Source organism: Pongo pygmaeus, chromosome 16, assembly GCF_028885625.2.
Source record: "Pongo pygmaeus isolate AG05252 chromosome 16, NHGRI_mPonPyg2-v2.0_pri, whole genome shotgun sequence".
NCBI classification, from domain to species: domain Eukaryota; kingdom Metazoa; phylum Chordata; class Mammalia; order Primates; family Hominidae; genus Pongo; species Pongo pygmaeus.
Window position 1 is genome coordinate 41,767,695 of NC_072389.2, and position 22,427 is coordinate 41,790,121.

General features: G+C 37.5%; 1 protein-coding gene across 12 annotated transcripts in view; it reads left to right on the forward strand.

Annotated features, from left to right (window-relative positions):
* The window catches only part of CDIN1 (CDAN1 interacting nuclease 1), a 274,755-nt gene that overhangs the window by 54,207 nt on the left and 198,121 nt on the right, over positions 1 to 22,427 (forward strand). For 11 of the 12 annotated variants that reach the window (XR_010123939.1, XR_010123940.1, XM_054451234.2 and 8 more), the window contains exons 2-4: positions 10,703 to 10,748; positions 11,649 to 11,713; positions 20,291 to 20,351. Coding sequence is in view for 9 of the 12 variants with exons in the window: in XM_054451234.2 (XP_054307209.1) it covers positions 10,703 to 10,748; positions 11,649 to 11,713; positions 20,291 to 20,351 (172 nt within the window). In the remaining 3 variants the exon portion in view is untranslated. The remainder of the gene's footprint in view (positions 1 to 10,702; positions 10,749 to 11,648; positions 11,714 to 20,290; positions 20,352 to 22,427) is intronic. The other variant, XM_054451240.2, reaches the window with a different exon arrangement.

The following is a 22,427-nucleotide window of genomic DNA, read 5'->3' on the forward strand; positions in this document are numbered from 1 at the left end:
AGCTATTCTTATGTATTCTTCTTGAATTTTAACGTACATTTATTATGTCCTACCAGAAGACTCTGTTGTGAATTTGGTAGCATTTTTATTAAAATTATAGATTAATATGTGGAGAACTGACAATTTTATTTACACTATCATTCCACCCATGATACTTTTTTTTTCTTCTTTCCTGAGACGGAGTCTCACTGTGTCACCCAGGCTGGATTGCAGTGGTGGGATCTTAGCTAACAGCAACCTCTGTCTCCTGGGTTCAAGCAATTCTGCCATCTCAGCCTCCCGAGTAGCTGGGACTACAGGCATGCGCCATGATGCCCAGATTATTTTTCCTATTTTTAGCAGAGACCACTGTGTTACCCAGGCTGGTCTCGAACTCTGGGCCTCAAGTGATCTGCTCGCCTCGGCCTCCCAAAGTGCTGGGATTACAGGTGTGAGCCACCATGCCCAGCCCACCCATGATACTTTATAAAAATGTCACAATTCTTTGTTCAGTCAAAAAGTCTTTTATGCTCTTCAGTAATGTTTTATAACTTTCTTCAAAAGTTTTGGCTGGGTGTGGTAGCTCACGCCTGTAATCCCAGCACTTTGGGAGGCTGAGGCAAGTGGATCACAAGGTCAGGAGATCGAGACCATCCTGGCCAACATGGTGAAACCCCGTCTCCACTAAAAATACAAAAAATTAGTCGGGCGTGGTGGCGCATGCCTGAAACCCCAGCTATTTGGGAGGCTGAGGCAGGAGAATCACTTGAACCAGGGAGTCGGAGGTTGCAGTGAGCCTTGATCGTGCCACCGCACCCCAGCCTGCAGAGAGAGCAAGATTCCGTCTCAACAACAACAACAAAAAAAAGTTTTACATATTTTTTAAAAACACATTTCTAAATACTTTATGGCCTTTGATTGTGAATGATAGCTGTTTTTCTATTCCATTCTCTCATTGGATAGTACTGATTTATAAGAATTCTTATTTCTTATATTAATCTCATCTCCAGTTACCTTTCTGAGATACTAGTTTTATACCTTGTTTGTAGGTCTTGCTGTTTTTGTAGAGAAAGGCATCTCATCTGCAAATAAGGAGGGTTTGTTTGTTTTATTCCTTCTTGATGCTCTTATTTCATTTCCTATTTTCTTTTGTTTGGTAGGATACATAATTTGCTAAGACCTCCTACAGTAAAACCAGTTCCTTTCGCCTTTTTTCCTAAAGTCCAGTTAATGATACAAAGTTCTCACAAATTTTGATACATACCACCATTGCTCAATTTTATGCATTTTTGTTTTTTCCATCACTTCCTCTTTCATCTATGAGTAACATAGGAATGTGTTTTTTAATTTCTGAAAATTTTTTGGAGGACTATGTTTTTAATTTTGAATTCTAATTTAATTACTATTTGATTTGATGCAGTCTAGTCAAGTCCTGAGCAGAACTTTTGACAGCTTTATAGGGCTAGAGGACAAAGTTTAGAGATGAGGGCTTGCCAAAGATGAGAACTCTTATAAATATCCCAAGCTTTGGGGGCAGGGGGCCTCTAACAGACTATACCCTAGGAGTAAATGTGAACGGAAATTGAAAGATCTCCCCCTGACAGTTTCAGATTTATCTGAGTGGCACCAAAAATTAATACCTGAAATTGACTAAGGTGATCCTAGACTCCTGGTACTCCCAGTATCACATCAGAATTCTGTCTGGAGAAAACATCATTTCAGCCTTTAGATTTTTTATGAGATAGTTTTTCAAATACAATTGACCCTTGAACAACATGGGTTTGAACTGTGTGAGTCCATTTATATGTGGATTTTTTTTCAACTAAACTTAGATTGAAAATATGGTATTTGCAAGATGTGAAACCTGCATATCTAGAGGACCAACTTTTTGTATACATGAGTCCTGCAGGGCTGACTTTGGGACTTCAGTATACACAGATTTGGGGTATCCTTGGGAGTCCTAGAATCAATCCCCTGTGTGTACCAAAGGACGACTCTAGTATGACAGATAATGAGAGATACTCAGTTGCATAAGGACACATGACAACAAGAATGAGAGCCAGTAAAGGCTATAGTACTAGACTCTAAGGAGATCCAGTTATTGGAATTACCAAACAGAATTACTAGAATTAAACTTTGTTCGGGGAGTTATAAAAGAAATTGAAACATTCTGCAGGGAACTTATATGAAGAAGAATCAAATAGAAAATTTAGAACTGAAAAATACAGCAACCAATATTGGATGGATTTAACTCGGTGGATCAATTTAACAATAAATTAGACATTACTGAAGAGAGGATTAGTGCACTGGAAGGTGGGTCACAAGAAAATACCAGAATGTAACATACAATAACAAAAGGGTGGAATGTATGAAGAGAAACTAAGAAACAGGGGATACAGTAGAGAAGGCTGACAGATTCACTGGGAGTCTCAGGGGGAGGAGCTTGAATGCAAAAGCAATGTTGAAGAAATTATGATCGAGCATATTCCCAAAATGATGAAAGGTACGCAGCCACTTATTGAAGTCCAACAAATTCTAAGCAGGATTTTATAGTTGAAACTCATAAAAAGCAAAGATAAAAGAAAATATTAAAGCCAGATAGAGGAATGAGACAGATTGTCATTACAAAGAGCCGCAATTTGACTGTTACCTGACATCATCAACAAATCTGCACTGATGGAGTTATTAAAAGAACATAATGGGCCGGGCACGGTGGCTCACGCCTGTAATCCCAGCACTTTGGGAGGCCAAGGCAGGTGGATCATGAGGTCGGGAGATCGAGACCATCCTGGCTAACATGGTGAAACCCCATCTCTATTAAAAATACAAAAAATTAGCCGGGTGTGGTGGCAGGCGCCTGTAGTCCCAGCTACTCTGGAGGCTGAGGCAGGAGAATGGCGTGAACCCGGGAGGCGGAGCTTGCAGTGAGCCGAGATCACACCACTGTGCTCCAGCCTGAGCAACAGAGGGAGACTCCATCTCAAAAACAAAAACAAAAAAACAAAAGAACATAATGGAGATGAAAGAGTGGAAAGGAAGGAATGAAGAACAATGAGATGGCACATCTGTGGGTAAATCTGAGTAAGCAAAGATATATGAAACAGTAGCAGTGTCTTTTGAGATTTAAGAAATATACAGACTTAAGACAATTTCAGTAATATCCTACATTCCAGGAAGGGGACCTTTCAATAGTGTTGTAGTGTTTTTATATTTTCCAGAAAGCAATAAATCACCAATCAATAATAAATTTTGATAAACTGAGGAGGCAGCATGCTTTTCTAGAGTGATTATTAAAAGAATAGTAAAAGAGTATGTAACTTTTAAGTTGCAAGAGGAAAAGTAGTGAATAAACATTGAATCAATTGAAAAGTATGCAAGAATGGAGAGAAACAGCACATATAGTGGGTAAGACAATAGCATTTAGTGAGATGATAGATTTACACCGGAATATATCAGTACTTACATTGAATGTACCTGGTTTAGCTACAGTCATCAAAATGGTGTGGTACCTATGTAAAGATAAACATACAAATCAGTGGAACAGATTAGAAAGTCCCAAAATAGATTCTCAGATATTTAACCTCCTCAGAGGCACCAACGTGTGTGATCAATTTTATATTCATATGGAAATAATAAAAACAAACTGTGATCCCCTCCTTAACACACAAAATTAATTGAAGGTAAATCATACACCTAAATGTAAAAGCCGAAACTATTAATCTTCTAGAAAAATATATGAAAATATCTGCATGAATGCGGGTAGGCAAAAATTTCTTAGACAAGACACAAAAAGTACTAAAACAAAATAAAAGAATAAATTGGACTTCATCAACATAAAAAACTTTTGTACTTCAAAAGGCACCGCAAGGAAAATGAAAAGGCAAGCCATGGATTGAGAGAAAGTGTGATGAGGATGTACAGCAATGGGAACTCTTCTGTAGTATTGGTGGGAGTTTAAAGTCGTTACAAACACTTGAAAAATTGTTTGACAGTATCTGCTGAAGTGGAGAGGTGCATGTCAGATGGCCCAGAATTCTCCTGCATTTATACCCATCAGAAATGTGTGTGAATGTACACCAAGAGACTCACCCAGGAGTGAGTCCACAGTAGTAATATTCAACAATAGAATAGATAAATTTGGCTTATACTCATTCGATAGAATATAAGTGATGAAAATGAATTAACTACACTTAAATTAACATGGCTAACTCTCACAGACATATTGGTGAGTGAAAGAAGCCAGATACAGAGTGCATGCTGTGTAATCCACTTAATATGAAGTTTACAGACAGGCAAAACTAACCTGTAGAACCTAAGGGACATATTTGGGTGGTAAAACTATCAAGAAAAACAAGGAAAGATCAGAAGTGGCTCATTTGTGAGAGGGAAGGAGGGTAGTGATTGGATGCGTTATCTTTTGGGGTGCTGGCAGTGTTCTGTTTGTTAACCTAAGTGGTTATATTTTTTTAAAAAAATATTCCTTGGGCTGTGCATTTGTTCCATGTGGGTTTTTGTGTTTTATTTCCAATAAAAATAATTTTTAAAAAGGAATATATAATGACATGGATAAATGTTAGTATCTTATGTAATGAAAGCATGTTATAAAGAAGTATGTTTAACACACAAATTTTAAATGTATATGTGTGTGTATATAGATACACACAAACAGATTCATACACATCAGACATAGAGCAAGAACACAGGAAAATTATAGTCCAGAATTAATTCTAAGAGTGGACATCTGAATTTTACACAGAAGATGCACCATTGGATAACTAGGAAACTCTTCATTGAATATTGTTTTATAAAATTAACACTTACAGAGGGCCCCTGCATCCTCTATAGAGAAGATGATTGGATTATTTATATTTGCCTGCCTAGTTCAGGGACAGATTTAAATCTGCTTTATATTTAATATGAAGTGAATAACATTTGAGCAAAAGACATACGCAATCGGATAGAGACACTTCAGGCAATAGTGGTGGTTAAAATACACCTTTGCTGCAGGGAGAATAATGGAAATTACCACACAGTCTTTTAATCCTTGACTGTTTTCTGTAGTCAGTAGTTCCTTTATCTTTAACAACATAAAAGAACAACATTTTTTATGAAGTTAAAGAAAAACTGCAATTTGATTTCTTAAAAAGGAAATAATGTCTAAAGCCATGGAATTTGGTCAAAACACTTGACCTCCTGTGACTTCAATTTTCTAGCAAAAAAGCAACATGCCCCACATTTCAGGGTTGTTTGGAGTATAATGTCACATCATATAAATGCTTAAGCAGGGATATTAGCATACATGATTTGCAGAACTCATTTCTGGGAACTGTTAAGAAGGCAGATTAGCATTGGGATTAAGACTTTGGGCTCTGGAATCGGATATAAATTTTGATTCCCATGTCTACTGATCTTCTAGCTGTTTAATTGTGTATTTTACTTAACTTTTCTTCCTCCATTTCCCCATCTTTAAAATAAGGAGGATAGCAGTACCTACCTCAGAAGATTGTTGTGGGGATAAAATTAAGTGAAAAGGTAGTTATAGAGCCGTTTGGATATATCTTCAGTTTGCTAGCAAAAATAGTTGAAACCCTGGGGCAGTAACCACTTTTTTCATATATATACAGCTCACCCTCTCTATCCATGGGTTCCACATTGGCATATTCAGCCAACAACGGATTGAAAATATTTGGGGTGAAAAAAAGCAATAAAAATAACACTCCAACAACAAAAAATAATAAAAATAAAAAACCAGGCCCGGCGTGGTGGCTCACGCCTGTAATCCCAGCACTTTGGGAGGCCAAGGTGGGCGGATCACTTGAGGTCAGGAATTCAAGACCAGCCTGGCCAACATGGTGAAACCCTGTCTCTACTAAAAATACAAAAATTAGCCGGGCGTGGTGGCAGCTACTCTGGAGGCTGAGACAGGAGAGTAGCTTGAACCAGGAGGCGGAGGTTGCAGTGAGCCGAGACTGCGCCACTGTACTCCAGCCTGGGCGACAGAGCGAGACTGTCTCAAAAAAAACTGCCCCCCTCAAAAAAACACAATACAGTATTCACAACTGTTTACACAGCATTTACACTGCATTACGTATTATCAGTAATCAAGAGATGATTTAAATTATACTAGAGAATGTGCATGGGTTATATGCAAATACTGTGCCATTTTATGTAAGTGACTTGAACATCCACAGATTTTGATTTCCATGAGGGTCCGAAAACCAATCCCCCCCAACAGATACTGACGTTCAACTATATATTTGACCTATAGTTATTAAGAACTTTTTTTTTAATAGTTGATTACTACTAAGCTTAATGTTGCCGTCTACCTAATCATTTATGGGGATATTTGCTGTGGTTAGGCATAAAATGTTTGCATCCTTGATATGAAGTTGGAAATTAGGAAGAGAAGACATAGAGTGGGAAATAGGATGGATACATTTTTCTTTATGTCTTGAATTTAGTTTACAGATTTTTCCCTTTTCCCCCCCTCAGTAATTTCCCAGAGTATCAGTAATCTCCCTCCAGATTTCCATTTTGCATTTTGTTCCTAAAAAATAAGCAAAGTTTGTAGTAGTATTATATCAAAGTTTGTGTAGTATTGTTGAATTCTGTTTTAATTCTAGAGGGAAAAATGGCTCTACATTTCAAATTTGTGTGTGGTATGTGTGTGTGTGGCAGGGGGCGTTGGGGGAGGTCAAGAGATTGTAGCTGCATTGCTTTTATAGAAAATATGCCTTGACTAGCACTCTGAATCATTAACTACAGACACCTGGTGTTCCATTGTATTCTTCGCAGGTTTAGAGAGGTTGTGCCTAGCAATTGTGAGATGTCCAAGTATATCCAAGTATAATGCTTTGTAGGAGTATCCTGCTTTATCTTTCTTTAATTGGTTTGCTTCTTCCCAAGCTCCAGAAATAATATTTATTTTTCTCAGAGAATGTTGAGCCCAGTAGAGTGTACACATTTAAGCTTCCTAGATTCTATAGAAAAGGAGCTTTAAGGTAAAGGTATTTACTTCCTTGTGGTCTTTTTCAGAGGTTGCATACTCAAGAAGAGGAGGAACATAAAATACGTGATGTCTTCTCTTAAGGTTCTGCATGCTTTAGGTCTCCATCTGAAAACATAAGGACCTTACCCTTGTATGAATGTTGCATTGCAACTAAGTCTGTGCTCAGCTCTCCTCTTAATCTGTGCTACACTCTCCCAACTCTTTGAGGCTCTTTCATGTTACCGAGTATCTTAGCTGGGTGGACTTGGGAGCACATTGAGTTAAATATCACATGAGGAACTAGTTTGTTGCCTGTTTTTATATCAGGCATTTGAAAAACGTTGAATGCAATATAACATGAGAAGAAATAGTACCCCATTAATGTTTATGTTTAAACTCTATATGGGAAAATCACACACGAGTTTAGGATCTCTAGGCACATCAATTTAGTGAGTCAGGGACAGACAGAGGAACAATTTTAGGGAAGCCAATTACAGCCATCAGCTAAGGAGAGAACTAGAAATTATGGAAATGGACAGTCCCTCTCAAGTGTTCTATCTTGTACATGTGCCACCATTATGGAGCACCTTGTCTCAAAGCCCTTCATCACACCTCCACCTTACTAGAGAACACAGAAGCCTGGTAAGAGTTTTATTTCTTTGGTTTGGAGATTTAAAAAAATAGACATGTATAATTACACAGAATAAGAATGGAGGCTGGTCAGCTCAATTCCATGGTCTCTTGAGCGGTTCCACAGTGTCCTCAAGGACCCAACCTCTTTCCATCTTCCGTCTGCCATCCTCACAGTGCTAGTTTTTTCTTCAGGTCTGTTTCCACATTGCTGCAGCATGGCTGTTGCCGTTCCATACTTGGACAGGGCTTTACCTAGCCATTCTTTGGGTCCACTCACATGCTCTCCTTTACCCAGACAGCTGCAGGGTGCGGAGCTAAATCTGGGAGATAGCATGAGAAAAATACAAGCAAAACTGTTTTGATGGGGTTTTAATACTACATCCTGGGTATTTGGTACAAATTAAATGACTGCCTTTTTGATTATGTAAATTTAAAACCCCATATATGCTAAGTGATATAAAGTGTAAAGATTCAGGGTATGATTTACTTCATTCTGTATAAAAAAATGTGAGTACTTGACAGTGTTCTGATTTTTGCCTGTTTTATGTGTGTACTTTTGTGTGTGTACTTGAAAGTTTCTTCTAAATCAGCTCCCATCCACCTTATTTAGTTTTTTTATTCTGATAGCATATTTCCCCATACATGTTACCTTGGGACATTGTAGATGCACTGTGGTACTGTTGAATGTTGGACTGTGATGTTCAAGGTAGACCTTTCAGTTGCACTTCTTTTTCTCCTCTCCTCTTTAGCTGGAAACCACATTTCTTGTGAACCTAGTGAAAGTTGAATTTATTCTGTAACTTCTGTTCCCTTTGGCCAAAACAGATCAAACACGGTGGGACGGTATGGTGGGCGCAGGGTAGAGGTGGTGAGTTCCTCAGAACGATAGCTTTGAGATCATGGGACTCTGCTCCTCTCCCCACCTGCCCAGTATTTCCCTCCGGTGTCCCTTCTCAGCATTAACACGTTGGAAGAAAGTACAAATAATACACACTGAAGTCAATATCTTGGTTGTACTAAAACTACTTTCCTGCTCCTTATGGTGTGACATTTGGTCAGAACACTCTTCTATAAGGTTAGCACATACAGAAACAGATAGTTGGCTGGCAGACTACCTAGCAAAGTTCACTTTATTCTCTACAGCTTTGAATTAGTTAAACAAAACCAAAACATTTTGGACCCGAATCTGTCTTTCTATTGTTACTATGTATACGTAAGTGGTTTTCTCTTTTTATTAATAGTTCTAGCCAGTTTTTACCCCCAGTGTAAGCTGGCAAAACTCACTCTAACCCTCTCAGCCATAGAAAAACTGAGTTGCTTGGGCCTTTTCACAGGCTCTGTCCATGGTTTTAGCTGAATTGAATTCTACGCAGTTTGAAGACATTTTTCTAGCTAAAGACGTTGTCCTATCCTTGGCTTATATAGTACTCTCAACTCCTGACCAACTTCTCATTTTGAACTATTTATTCTTGAACTTATTTCTCCAACTGCCTCTTCCCATTCTGGGCATCTACAGTTATGTTATGTTTTATTTACGGTTTGGTTTTCTTTTCATTGGTCATTGGTCCTTAACTTTCTCATTACAAATACATTTATTTCTATCATCTTTTTTGAAGCACAAAGAATGACATGTTGTGTACCATTAAATGGTTAATAACAAATGTATTTTGCTATACAATGAGGAGGGGGTCTATTTATGGCACATAAATATCTAACATTAATTTATTAAGGGTTTACAAAGATTTGGGCTTCATTTTGCCTCCCCCCTACCCCAGAAGATTATTGTCAGCAACCCTATTATGGTATGTGATTTGGATGTTAAGCTCGGTCAAGCCAGGCAAAATAGGAAGATTTTATATAAAATTGGCTCTTTCAAAGGGGCTTTTCAGTTTTAAAGGGAAATTGAAAAAACCAGACTATAATGAATTTATAATTGTATTTAATCATTTCTCTGTACTTTTGAGTTATTGAAATATTCTTTTAAAAATGTATCAGTTTCCTTGGTAAACATTTAGGGTATTTTTTTTAACCTACTCTTGTAATTTGGTAAGGGTGGAAAGGGTTAGAAGCCAAATTTGTAATGTTATCCAGAAGATGACGACACCTAGACAATGAGTAAACAAATGTGGGTTCACTTTATTTCACATTCCCCAAATTACCGTGATGAGCTTAAGAGATTTTTTCATTTATAAGTAGAAAAAAAATTATTCACAGTACTTTGGCATACTGTAAAAGTCGAATTGTCTAAAATGTAATCTATTCAGATAGCATTTAGTAGGAAAATAGAAATAATTGTTTTCAAGATACGATAAGTTAGACGTGTCTGTAAAGGACAGTCGAAAAGAGTAGCAGTGGGGTATTGTGATTGCTTTTTAGAGAAAGAAAAATTCCGTTCCATTTCTAAATGTTAACAATTGCAAAAGGAAAATTCCCACTTGGGAAGAACGTTTTTCAGGTTGCTTCATTGCCAGGTGTTTGACACTGTGTGTTGTCTTAGACGAATAAGGCTTAGGGCAGTCTTTAGGAATGATTCACTCCAAGGACCTCTGCTTCCTGCTGTGAAAGCTTGTATTTTCATAACACGCCAGTATTGGTGGAAATGTTCTAGTGGTCACTATGCTACTTCTAGTAAAGACCAAAGTTTTTCCCCTGAAACTGGGATAGCTGTAGAGGAGAATACCTGTCTGCTAACAAAATTAATTTCAGAACATTCTCAATGAATGAAGTGCATGTTCTCTACTGTTTATGACACTGAACTGTGTCACTTATTAATGGAGATAAGCCTTGCTTTCTTGTGGTCCCTTTTAACACCATTGCATTTTACAAATATGATTTACAATCATTCTAAAGTTTAAAAAAATCAAAATAATGTGATAGTTGCTTTGAGCCCTATCCATATTTTCCCCTTTCCTTTTTTCTCTCTCCTTGACCCAGCAGCAGGAAGCCTTTGTTTGAGGTGTTCATCTGGAACAACTTTTCCACACTTGTTTTCATGTTCTGTTAGATTACAGGGCAGCAGGCCTACCTTTGAAGCTCCTTTCTCTTTTGTTTCTTTGCGGTGCACTCCAGTAATTAACTTTGTCCTTCTTTTATTTGTTCCAGTCAATCGCAGGCCACTCTGCTGAGCATCTTCTCCCAGGAGTACCAGGTTAGAAGTTTTCTCCTTTGTGAGGGTTGACAGGTGCCTAATTGAATGATGAATGTCCCTTTATTTCTTTGTAATTGAACTGCCAGCTCTCTGATTGGGTTGGAGGATGTTCTCCTTTCCACATCAAGCACCGCCTGCGTCTCGGTGGAGGCCTGCCAAGCCTACCCATCCATCTGTCTAATAACATCTAGCCTTTGCTTATTTGGTGGACCTGTAATAAATTATGCTAAACCATTATTATTCTGACAATAATAATTTCCCTGTGTTGCGTGGTTCCATGTGCTAAATGTTTGCTGACTTGCACTGTCAGTGCCGCTTTCCATTGCTGACAGAGATGATGATAAATGACCATTGCTGGAGTGGCAGAAGGCAAGAGAGGCAGAAAATGGAGTCATTTATCATGAGATGACAGGTGTCAGTCAAGTGGCAAGTCTCTATGGAATTACTTTTTGTAGTTTTCAAATAAGTTGTTTTTAAGCAATGTTCTTCCTGGTTAAAAATGGCAATTGGATTGTAAAACTAGAGTGCAGAGGACTTAGATGGAATTGAATTGAGGGAAAATTAATACAAAGGTTGAAAGAGGGAACAAGTTTTTCTTTGCCCTCTGTAGCCCTAAGCAAACTTATTTAGATTCAATTACTATGACCCCTGTTGGCTTTTACATATATACTGTACCTTGTGGTACAGTCTGAAGACATCCCAGCCAAGCAATAGAGATTAAAATGCATAGGTTCATAGAGTAGAAGGAAAAGAAGTCCTGCCGTCACCAGAATTCCCAAGCTATTATTCAGTGTTCCCTATGTGCTAGTCATTGGGCTCAAGAAATAACGTCATTCTTGTTTTGAACCTCATCTGTGACATATCAAAGATTTTTTTTGTTTTTTTGTTTTTTTCTTTCAGAAACACATTAAAAGAACACATGCCAAACATCATACTTCGGAAGCAATTGAAAGTTATTACCAGAGGTATGACCTTCCTGCCCCACTAGAGGGTATCATAGTACCTATTAATTGTAATAATAATTATGAATAAGTTAGGTTATTAATTTTCTATGTCATATCCCAAGACATTGCGTTTTAAGTCTTTTATTCAAAACTTTTAGTATGTTTTTGAATGAGTTTTCAAATGCTTTGTTTTGTAGATCTAAAGAGTATGGTAAGGCTGTCTTGACGTGTGTGTGTGTGCGCACATACTATGTGGGATGTAGTTACAATATTATGAAATCTCAGTTGGCTACTTGAAACTTATTATAAGTGCATATCCTGTCTAAATGCATATGCTCATATATACATATATCTACATATATTTGAAAGTTCTCAAACCAATTTTCATTTCTTAGATTAGCAAGTTGAAAAAAGAAGATTGAATTTGGATGTTGTTTTATTTTGCATCGTAGGTATTAGGATATCCATTTTAGAAATGAAAAAAGATGTATCAAGTAAAGGCACTTGGAGATATATTGTAGTGTATAACGGTCACATTTTAAAGGGGATTTTGTATTTTTAAAAGACAACCTTGGGTATTAAATCAACAGCATAGTATCTAGGAGATATTTTAATTTCAGCCTAATTTATTATAAATAGATTTCAACTTCTTGTTCTGAAACAATCTTTAAAATAGCTCTGATTTTTTTATTCTAAAATTTGTATTGTCATTGTAATATGACTGAATAATTTATAACACTGAATGGTAATGGTTTGCATTAGAAATTGTTAGTTGGTTTCTTAAATCTTTCAAGGGCACATTGGAAATGAAAACTGTTTGAAATCTGCTCTTAAATTATTATACTTAAGATTGACAGATGAACCTTTCTGTGGTGAGAATGACACCACTGATTTTAGATGAATGATTTTTATGCATAAAAATTTTATGAATGAAATAAATATGTGGATAAAATATTGGTGTCATGTTTCGGTAGTCATTTTATTTAGAATCAAGAAAGGGATATTGAACAGGAAAGTCACAGAAGTTAGATTTTTTAAAAAAAATTATTCACTGCTATATGTGGTAAAAGATATGCTTTGTTTTGAGTAGTAATACCTGTCAAAGAAAGATAACATGCACTCATTACACACACACAGACACAGACACACACACACACACGTTTTTGTGTCTAGGAGAGATCCTCTCTAAACAAGACTTTGTAAAGTTTGATGATTTATTCAAAAGTCATAACCTTCTTGGTGAAATTGACATTCAAATTAAAGTCATAGCCTAAATTATACATATGAAATTAAAAATGGCCCATGAAGTGCTGTGAAGCCTGCAACTGTGTTGGCATCCAGACTCTTCAAAGAAGCACTGAAGGTTATTTACATGCCAAAAAATACATTCTTGTTTGTAAACATTATAGTCCTAGGCTGTCATATAAAAGTATGATTTTATGTCTGGATTTTAAAGGCTTGTAATGTATACAAAGGAAAATACAGCATTTTAAAGGAAAATGTGCTCTTTTCCTGGAAATTCAGAGATCCACTAACAGGTAATGGGGCTGCCCTCTGATACTCATTTGCCTCATTGTAAGGAGGTTGTTTTAGTTATTAATACATGATTTTTAGGATCACTAGGTGCTGCTATTTCAAATCTAAGTTTCATTAAAAAGTATATCTAATTGTTGAAGTATAAACATACTTTTGTTGGGTTATTTGGCCATAAATAAATATCTTTTTTTTTTTTTGGAGACAGTGTCTCTCTCTGTCACCCAGTCTGAGGTGCAGTGGCACGATCATAACTCACTGCAGCCTCAAACTCCTGGCCTCGGGCAATCCAACTGCCTCAGTCTCCTGAGTAGCTGGGACTACAGGTGCACACCACCATGGCCAGCTAATTAAAAAAAAAATTTATAGAGACAGGGTCTTGCTACTTTGCCCAGGCTGGTCTTGAACCTCTGGCCTTAAGTAGTCTCCCACCTCAGCCTCCCAAAGTGCTGAGATTACACGCCTGAGCCACTGTGCCTGGCCCAGAAATAAATACCTTTAAGTATACCCAACAATGAACAGTTGAGTGGGTAATAATGAGAATACATAAATAGATTTCTTTCCATTTATTTATATATGACAGTCTCAATTATTTCGAAGAGTTACAGCATTTGAAACAAAAACATGAAGTTAGACCGTAATGGACAGTCTCAGAAGAAAGCAGTCTGACCACTTTCTGACTTTACCAACCTGCTGTCTGACTTTCTGCCCTGCACTTTGCGCTTGGGGACAGGCCATGTTGTTACCTTTCAGATGGATTGACCTCAGTAGCCTTTTGTTTGAAATGTGCAGGTCAGATGTTCCTGTCTGTGCTAAGGTAAATTGGCTTTAAAAGGTTTTTGTTTGTTTTCCAGCAGATTAGAATAAAGCCAAATTGTATTTGTTATATCAAAATATATTTAAGCAATTTGAAAATGTTAATGGCAATTGCATTTAATTTTTTTCTTTTATAAAGTAATACTCAGCTATTGTGAAAGTTAAGCACATTTGTGATAGTGTTAAAAAGGAATGAATGATTGCCCATAATTGTGCCACTCAGAGATCTCTACTGGCATTTTTCATTTTAGTCTTTTGTCAGCCCATTTTTATATTGATGAGGTCATATTATATAAGCAATTGTGAATCCTGAGTTTTACACCTGGAAAAATGTATATGATATAATATTATTTTGTAAAAAGCTTTTTGTAAACATTTTTTGATCGCCTTATTTCATCATATGAAAGTATCGTAATTTACTGAATTATTCCTTTGTCGAGCATATATGTTTCCAATATTCTATTTTTTTTTTTTTTTTTTTTTGGGACGGAGTCTTGCTCTGTTGCCCAGGCTGGAGTGCAGTGGCGCGATCTCAGCTCACCGCAAGCTCCGCCTCCTGGGTTCACACCACTCTCCTGCCTCAGCCTCCCGAGCAGCTGGGACTATAGGCGCCTGCCACCACACCCGGCTAATTTTTTGTATTTTTAATAGAGACAGGGTTTCACCGTGTTAGCCAGGATGGTCTCGTTATCCTGACCTCATGATCCGCCTGCCTCGGCCTCCCAAAGTGCTGGGATTACAGGCGTGAACCACTGCGCCTGGCCTCCAATGTTCTATTACTGTAAATAATACTGTGATAAACATCTTGATGCATGAGTCTGCATTTTGAATTAGTTTCTTAATATTTCTATATATGTAATTATTGGTGCAAACAATGTGAACATTTTTAAAAAGTATTACATATTGCCAAACTAATGTCTAGAAATGTTTTCATGGTTGCATATGTCAAACAGGGTGGATCTGCTCTAGATGTATTTGTTTTCCAATCTGTTTCCCAACTATATCCTATAACACTTCGTAAGTGCTAGGAAAAAAAAAGTTTAATTTGAGGTTGTATTTGTCTTTTCTGGAAACTTTAATTATCTCCCACATCAAAGTGACAGATCAGGCTTCATTTAAATTTTCAGATATGTAATCAAAGGGACATACTAATTACTGAAAATATTCCATAAAGACATAATCAGAAAATCCTAATGGTACCTTTCTCTGCATCCTCATAGTATCTTGTGCAAACTTACAGCATTGCACTTTTCACACTGGTATAATGGTTTGCTTCTGTCTCCAGCTAGCCTGAAAACTCTTTGGGGTAGGGCTACACAAAAACAAATGAATGATGGACCCTCATCCCACTCTGACAAAGATCTGAATTGCAATTGGGATATAAGGATGTCATCCTTAATACTATATTAAGGTGACCTGGGCTCCATTCCTGATGCCTATTTGCCAGTTAAAACAACTTTATATGGAAGCTATATGTCATCATCTAGCTTTGCTACAGGAGGACTAACAAATACACATCCTATGGGTGAAATCAGCCTTGAAAGGTCCTCAGAGAAGGCCCCTTTTATGATGTTTTTTGAGTGTGAAAGACTCATTTATATCTAAGATGAAACTAATGTGTACTCATTTCAAATATAAGGCAAAATTCTGCATGCTCTGGCCTAAGAAGATCCACCACCCTGTCACTGAGTGTTTTCTCTCAGCTTGGAACACCTTCTGCTTCCCTACAAACTAGTAAAGATGATAAGTTTATTTCTAGACTACTACATAAGCAAGTTGCCCCGGACACCCCGAATCGATAATTCTTGGAACTCCCGCAGCACTCTGTAGAGACATACCTCTGTTAGCATTTCTCTTGCTGCATTTTACATACTGACGTACACAGCTCTTTTCCCACCAAAAAGGACAGTGGAAGGCAGGTACTGTGTCTTATATATGTATTGTTGGTTTTTAGCATTGTAAATGGGGCATAATGAGTGTAAAGTAGATGGTGCTAATTGAACAAAAAAGTGGTCCAAATTTTCAGAAACTATTTTTATCACATATATGTTACAAATATCATATTTAAGCCAACCTTTTTTACATGTGAACATCTGAATAAAGTTCTGTAGATCTGATCTTCTAACGCTGCTAAAGCTGGCTCCTCCGCCAGTGTGCTGGGAGAAGGGAGGAAATGGAGACAATATTTTCTAACTTTGCTATTGATGGGGACTTGCAGATCTGACCAGCTGTGTGCATGTGCACTTATGCTCATGTGCACCAATTTAGGCGAACCTAAACAAATTTCACCAAGAATCTTTCCTGTTTAGAAATAAGATGGCGTTAGTACACTGTGAAAGAATAGAGATATTTTCAAAGTAAACTCTCGAGCTGTGTCTATTTATATACAACATGGAGAATTGAGGAAATTCCTTCAATAATTCAAAAGCTTGAGAAAACTTTATTTATTTATTTATTTATTTATTTATTTATTTATTTATTTATTATTTGAGACAGACCCTTTCTCTGTCACTCAGGCTGCAGTGCAGTGGTGCAATCTCGGCTCACTGCAACCTCCACCTCCCAGGTTCAAGTGATTCTTATGCCTCAGCCTCCCAAGTAGTTGGGATTACAGGCACGCGCCACCATGCTGGGCTAATTTTTGTGCTTTTAGTAGAGACAGGGTTTCACCATGCTGTGCAGGGAGGTCTCAAACTCCTGGCCTCAAATGATCCACCCGTCTTGGCCTCCCAAAGTGCTGGGATTACAGGTCTGAGCCACTGTGCCCAACCAGAAAACATTTTCTGCTATCTGGATATTATAAGGTTTCTGTTAACCATGATGAAATCATGTAAAATACAGATTTTGATGGGAGGCAGAGGCAGGCAGATCACCTCAGATCAGGAGTTCGAGACCAGCTTAGCCAACATGGCAAAACCCCATCTCTACTAAAAGCACAAAAACTAGCCAGGTATGGTGGCACGCACCTGTAATCTCAGCTACTTGGGAGACTGAGGCAGGAGAATTGCTTGAACCCAGGAGGCGAAGGTTGCAGTGAGCCGAGATTGTACCACTACACTCCAGCCTGGGTGACAGAGCAAGACTTCATCTCAAAACAAAAAAAAAACCGTCTTTGAATTCTTAATTGGTATCATCTCAATGCTAGCAAGAATGCAGAGACACATGAATTCTCCTGGGCATTAGGAGTGGAGCCCAGGTCACCCTAATGTAGTGTTGAGAATGACATCCATATATCCCAATTGCAATTCGGATGTTTGCCAGGGTTGGATGAAGGTTCAACATTCATTTGTGTAGCCCTACCCCAAAGAGTTTTCAGGCTAGCTGGAGACAGAAGCAAACCATTATACCAGTGTGAAAAGTGCAATGCTGTAAGTTTGCACAAGATACTATGAGGATGCAGAGAAAGGTACCATTAGGATTTTCTGATTAAGTCTTTATGGAATATTTTCAGTAATTAGTATGTCCCTTTGATTACATATCTGAAAATTTAAATAAAGCCTGATCTGTCACTTTGATGTGGGGGATAATTAAAGTTTCCAGAAAAGACAAATATAACCTTAAATTAAACTTAATTTTTTTTCCTACCACTTATGAGGTGTTATAGGTTACAGTTGGGAAACAGATTGGAAAACAAATACATTTAGAGCAGATCCACCATGTTCAATGTATGCGGCACCTCACTAGGCCAAATTAAACTTAATTTTTCATTCCTAGCACTTATGAAGTGTTATAGGATATAGTTGGGAAGCAGATTGGAAAACAAATACATTTAGAGCAGATCCACCATGTTCAACATATGCGGCACCTCACTAGGCCTTGGGGGATCAGGGTTCTATTTCAGGGTTCCATAGCTTTATTGTTTGCCAGCTAAGAGAGCCCAGATGGGTTTTATCAGTTCCCTGGGGTTTGGTTTCTTTATATGACCAACTGGGAAGCTTTACCAACCTCTTAATTAGGAATTTCCACAGTATTAAGTATGATCATGCTTTTAATATTATACAGAATATATAGATACAGAGGCTTATAATTATTGTTTAATCATCTTCTGTTTCTTTAAACTTGAGAGAAGTGCTTCACTGGTCATTAGCAGGATAATGATTGATGCAACTTTTACATGAAGCCATGTCATTTTGACTTAAAGCAACAGATCTCTGGTATAAGAGGTAGTCTGGCGTCTAGCTGCTACTCTATTTCACTGTTTGCAGTCAGCTCTTACCATGGCATGCTCCTTCATCTCATGCTGGTTCTCTACTCGAGTGTCACTCCCTCAGAGAGGGGCTTCCTGAACAACTCATCTAAGTTTACATTTTATTCTAGCATATACCATTAAACTGTATATTTATCTCCCTGTCTTTTTATTGTTTGTATCACCACTGTAATATAATCTCTGTGATGATGGGACCATGAATGGTTTTTTTTCCCCCCGTTGCTTCTTCAGAACCTGGAATAAGACCTGACACATAGCGCTCCAAAATACTTGTCGGGTAACTGAAACTGAAGTAGAAAGCTGTAAAGATATCCCAATATTGGTATAGGCTTAAATACGCTGACCCAGAATCAGAAACCATAGTAAATACGCACTCTTGGTGGTTACAAGCACACAATCAGCTGATCTGACTTGACTGATTGGTAGTTCCTTGGGTGGTATCAGTGCAGTGGACTTGTTTGTGAAAAATTGATGTGAGGTTCTTGACGGACCTATTTCCCAGGGACCTTTCTCTAAAGCACATTTGCCTTGTTTTATTTATTTATTTTTTCCTCTTGCTTCTGAACATCGTTATTTTCCAATTAGTTCCCCAAATAATACATTCAAGGGTGGCCCCAATATGTGGAAAATTGCTTTGTTAGAATTATTTTGAAGTTACAATGATCCAGAGGTTCTACCCACCTTAAATAATTTGCTGTTACCCCACTTTGCTTACAGGAGAATTATACAACTTTATAAATATACTCATGAAATAATATAATTTAGTACCTGCTTCTGGCAGTTATATGGAGGGCCTCACCTGTTGACTTTATTACTCTCAGACAAATACCCAGAGCTTATTTAGTCAAATAATATACTGTAGGGAAAGTTTCCATACCTAATTCTGCTTTCTTGTCCAATATGGTTTTTAAAAATTATTTAATTTTTCATTTGTTAAAGGAAAAATACAAGGTGACTTTTTATTATATAATCACCTACTATAAACAAAGTACTTGGTAGGCATAATAAATTGAATAAAATACAATTCTCCAACCTTCATGAAGCTTTCAACATTACAGTGGGGGATGGGTTTGAGGTAGCCAAGTAGTAGGCAAATACAATATGCTACGTTACATGATAGAAAGATGTACAGGGTATTCCTCGATTGCATATGAGGAGCACTTAACTTATTCTTCTATGGTAGTGGATCGAAGAAGGTGACATCTGAATTGAATCATGAGTTATCCAGGTGAGGGATGGGAGGGGGAGACAGTGACTAGAGATGAGGCTGGCAGAGTAGAGTAGGTAGAAACCAGATTATGAAGAACCTTACAAGAGCTGTTAAATGGTTATAATTTAATCTTGAGATTTAATGTGGGGCCTTGAAGTGTTATAACGAGGGGAATGATACATTCAAATTTTTGTGAAAAAAAAAATCACCCCAGCTTCCATGTCTGGGGTTTTGTTTTGTTTGGGGATTTTGGGGAGTTGTGTGTTTTTTTCCAGTGGAGTGAGAGGATAATGAGAGCTGGAGGTTCTTACACAAATCCAGGGCAGATAAGGTGATGGCTTGTATTGCCTATCACAGGTGTGCTGACCCACTGATGACATGTCTGTTCCATCATTTTCTTAATAAGGTGTCAAGCAGCCCTGTGAAATAGGTAAAGGAAAAGGCAAGATGGGTGCATGAATGCTTTTCTCAATCTATATAAGTCAACTTCTTTCCTTTCCATGCAATGATTGTCTGTGATAGAGACAAGGCAGAGTGATATGGATAGTTCCTCTTGTTCACTTTATATGTTAGGAGGTGAAAGAAAACAAGTGAGACCTAAGTATTTACACCTTCTGCCCCCACCTTCAGCTTCTTAGTTGCCAGTGGTTTTGAGGTGAGTTGTTTGTGTTATGTTTTTCCCTTCAATGCTTTCCTATGAAAGTAGCTTACTTTAACTAGAGTTGAGCATGGCATTTGCCCAGGAGAAGCATGTATACACACAGGGGATGCTGACAAGTCTATGCTGGCCTTTTCTTGTCACTGTGTTACCACTTGGCTTTGTCTTGTCTAGGTACCTGAATGGAGTGGTGAAAAATGGAGCTGCCCCAGTGCTCCTGGACCTGGCCAATGAGGTAATGTTATTGTTACGATTTTATTTAAACCTGCGTGTAACCTAAGGGGCCTATCTAGAGTAACTTTGCTTACAATTATAATTACCTTTGCAAAAAAAAAAGGATTTGAGGTGCATTAGACATTTAAATTGCTCCCTGATCTCTTTGTACTTTTAATAATTGGACAAAGAACTTCACGTATTAGTAAATCAGTTGACATAATTAGTCTACTTCTTTTAAGGCAAATGTATAAACAGCCTCTTGGTTTCTTATTTTGTGGAAAATTTCAACCAAACAGCTCAGGACATGCTTTTCTTAGCATAGGTTGTCTTAATTTAGTGTGAGAAATACCTGTGTCAAGTAAAGAGATGGATGCCAAAAAAAAAAAAAAAAACTGCTGTTGTAAAAATGAAGAGAGAAATTGTATACTTAAAGATGTACTTGATTCTTTTTTTGTTAGCAAACTTTTATTATAATAAAGGATACATGCCTTGTAGAAAAGTCTCTTTCTTTATACGAAGAAGCATAGTGTTCTTAATAACACCAAGTAAGAAGTGATTTATTGAACTTATTCGTTAACTCTGATCTGCTTCTGTTTGGGGAAACAAATAACAGCCTTACATTTATAAAGGGAAACCCTACAGATTTCCCATGAATGAAGAAGCTGTGAAAAGTTCATAATAGTTGCAGAGAGCATACCAAAAAAATAAAATATTTAATTCCTAAACTTTAAAATATTTATCCACTGTAATAAGAGCAATACAATATTTAGTCTGACTTGGAACTGCTTATGCAAACCTCGTAGGGATGGAATGAAATGTACACTGTTTTTGTGTTGCATTATAATGGAAAACATAGAAGCAAGGCAGAAAATGTGTGTTTGCATTAAAGATGACTCGGTACTGTGAGCATTAAGTGTTGCAGTAGCAGCAAGTTCTACATGTTATATTAGCAAGGAAGGATGGCTTCCCTCATAGCTTCTGTCTGCTGCTATACACTGCTGCAGTCAACAAATGAGCAATTACCTATCCAGTTACTAGATGGTTGTAATAGTCTAGGCAATGTCTACACAATCAGATAGGATAGTTAACATATAGAATGGATTTCTGTGCGCCTCCTAGAAAAACAAGTATTTTATTCTTTTTTTGTTTTTTCCATTTGTAGAGCAGGGTGCTTTTTTTTTCTTTTTTTCTTTTTTTGAGACGGAGTCTCGCTCTGTTGCCAGCCTGGAGTGCAGTGGCGTGATCTTAGCTCATTGCAACCTCTGCCTCCCGAGTTCAAGAGATTCTCCTGCTTCAGCCTCCTGAGTAGCTGGGACTACAGGCGCGTGCCACCATGCCCAGCTAATTTTTGTATTTTTAGTAGAGACGGGGTTTCACCATGTTGGCCAGGGTGGTCTTGATCTCCTGACCTTGTGATCCACCTGCTTTGGCCTCCCAAAGTGCTTGGATTACAGGCATGAGCCACCGCGCCCGGCCAGCAGGCTGATTTTTAAATGTCTCTAGACTTGTTTGTTACAAGTTTATGTTATTAGTAACTTGAGGTATCTGAGCTTTAACTAGGAATTCAGTGATTGTCTTTTATGAAAAAGAAGAATAAGCTAGCAGCATTCCAGACACAGCATCTAGAAAGAATGTGATGCAAATATGGTACCCATCTATATAGATGATGATGTTGATGATATAAGTTTTATATCATAGCAATTTATATTCATTTGAATTTTTAATGGATACTTCTATATCCATTAAATATTTAGCTGACCTCAGTTTCAATCTTCTAGTAATATGGAAAAATTTAACCTACCAACACATTTTCTCCTACATCAATAAACCTTTTATTTACCATGAATATATAGCAGTATTTAGCCAAGGGAAAAAGTAGTTGTTTAAAGACTTTTCCTCCGTTTTGGCTACAGACTAGTACAGAAAGAATAGCACTTTTCTATGAAATTGATAATGCATTAGGGAAATTTAGGAATGGCTGGTACCGTATTATAGCTTCTAAACAACCAAGCTGCCATTTTTTCATGACAGGCAATGCTTAGATAACATACACTTGCATCTGGTGACAATTGATGTGATGGTAATACTTTATGAG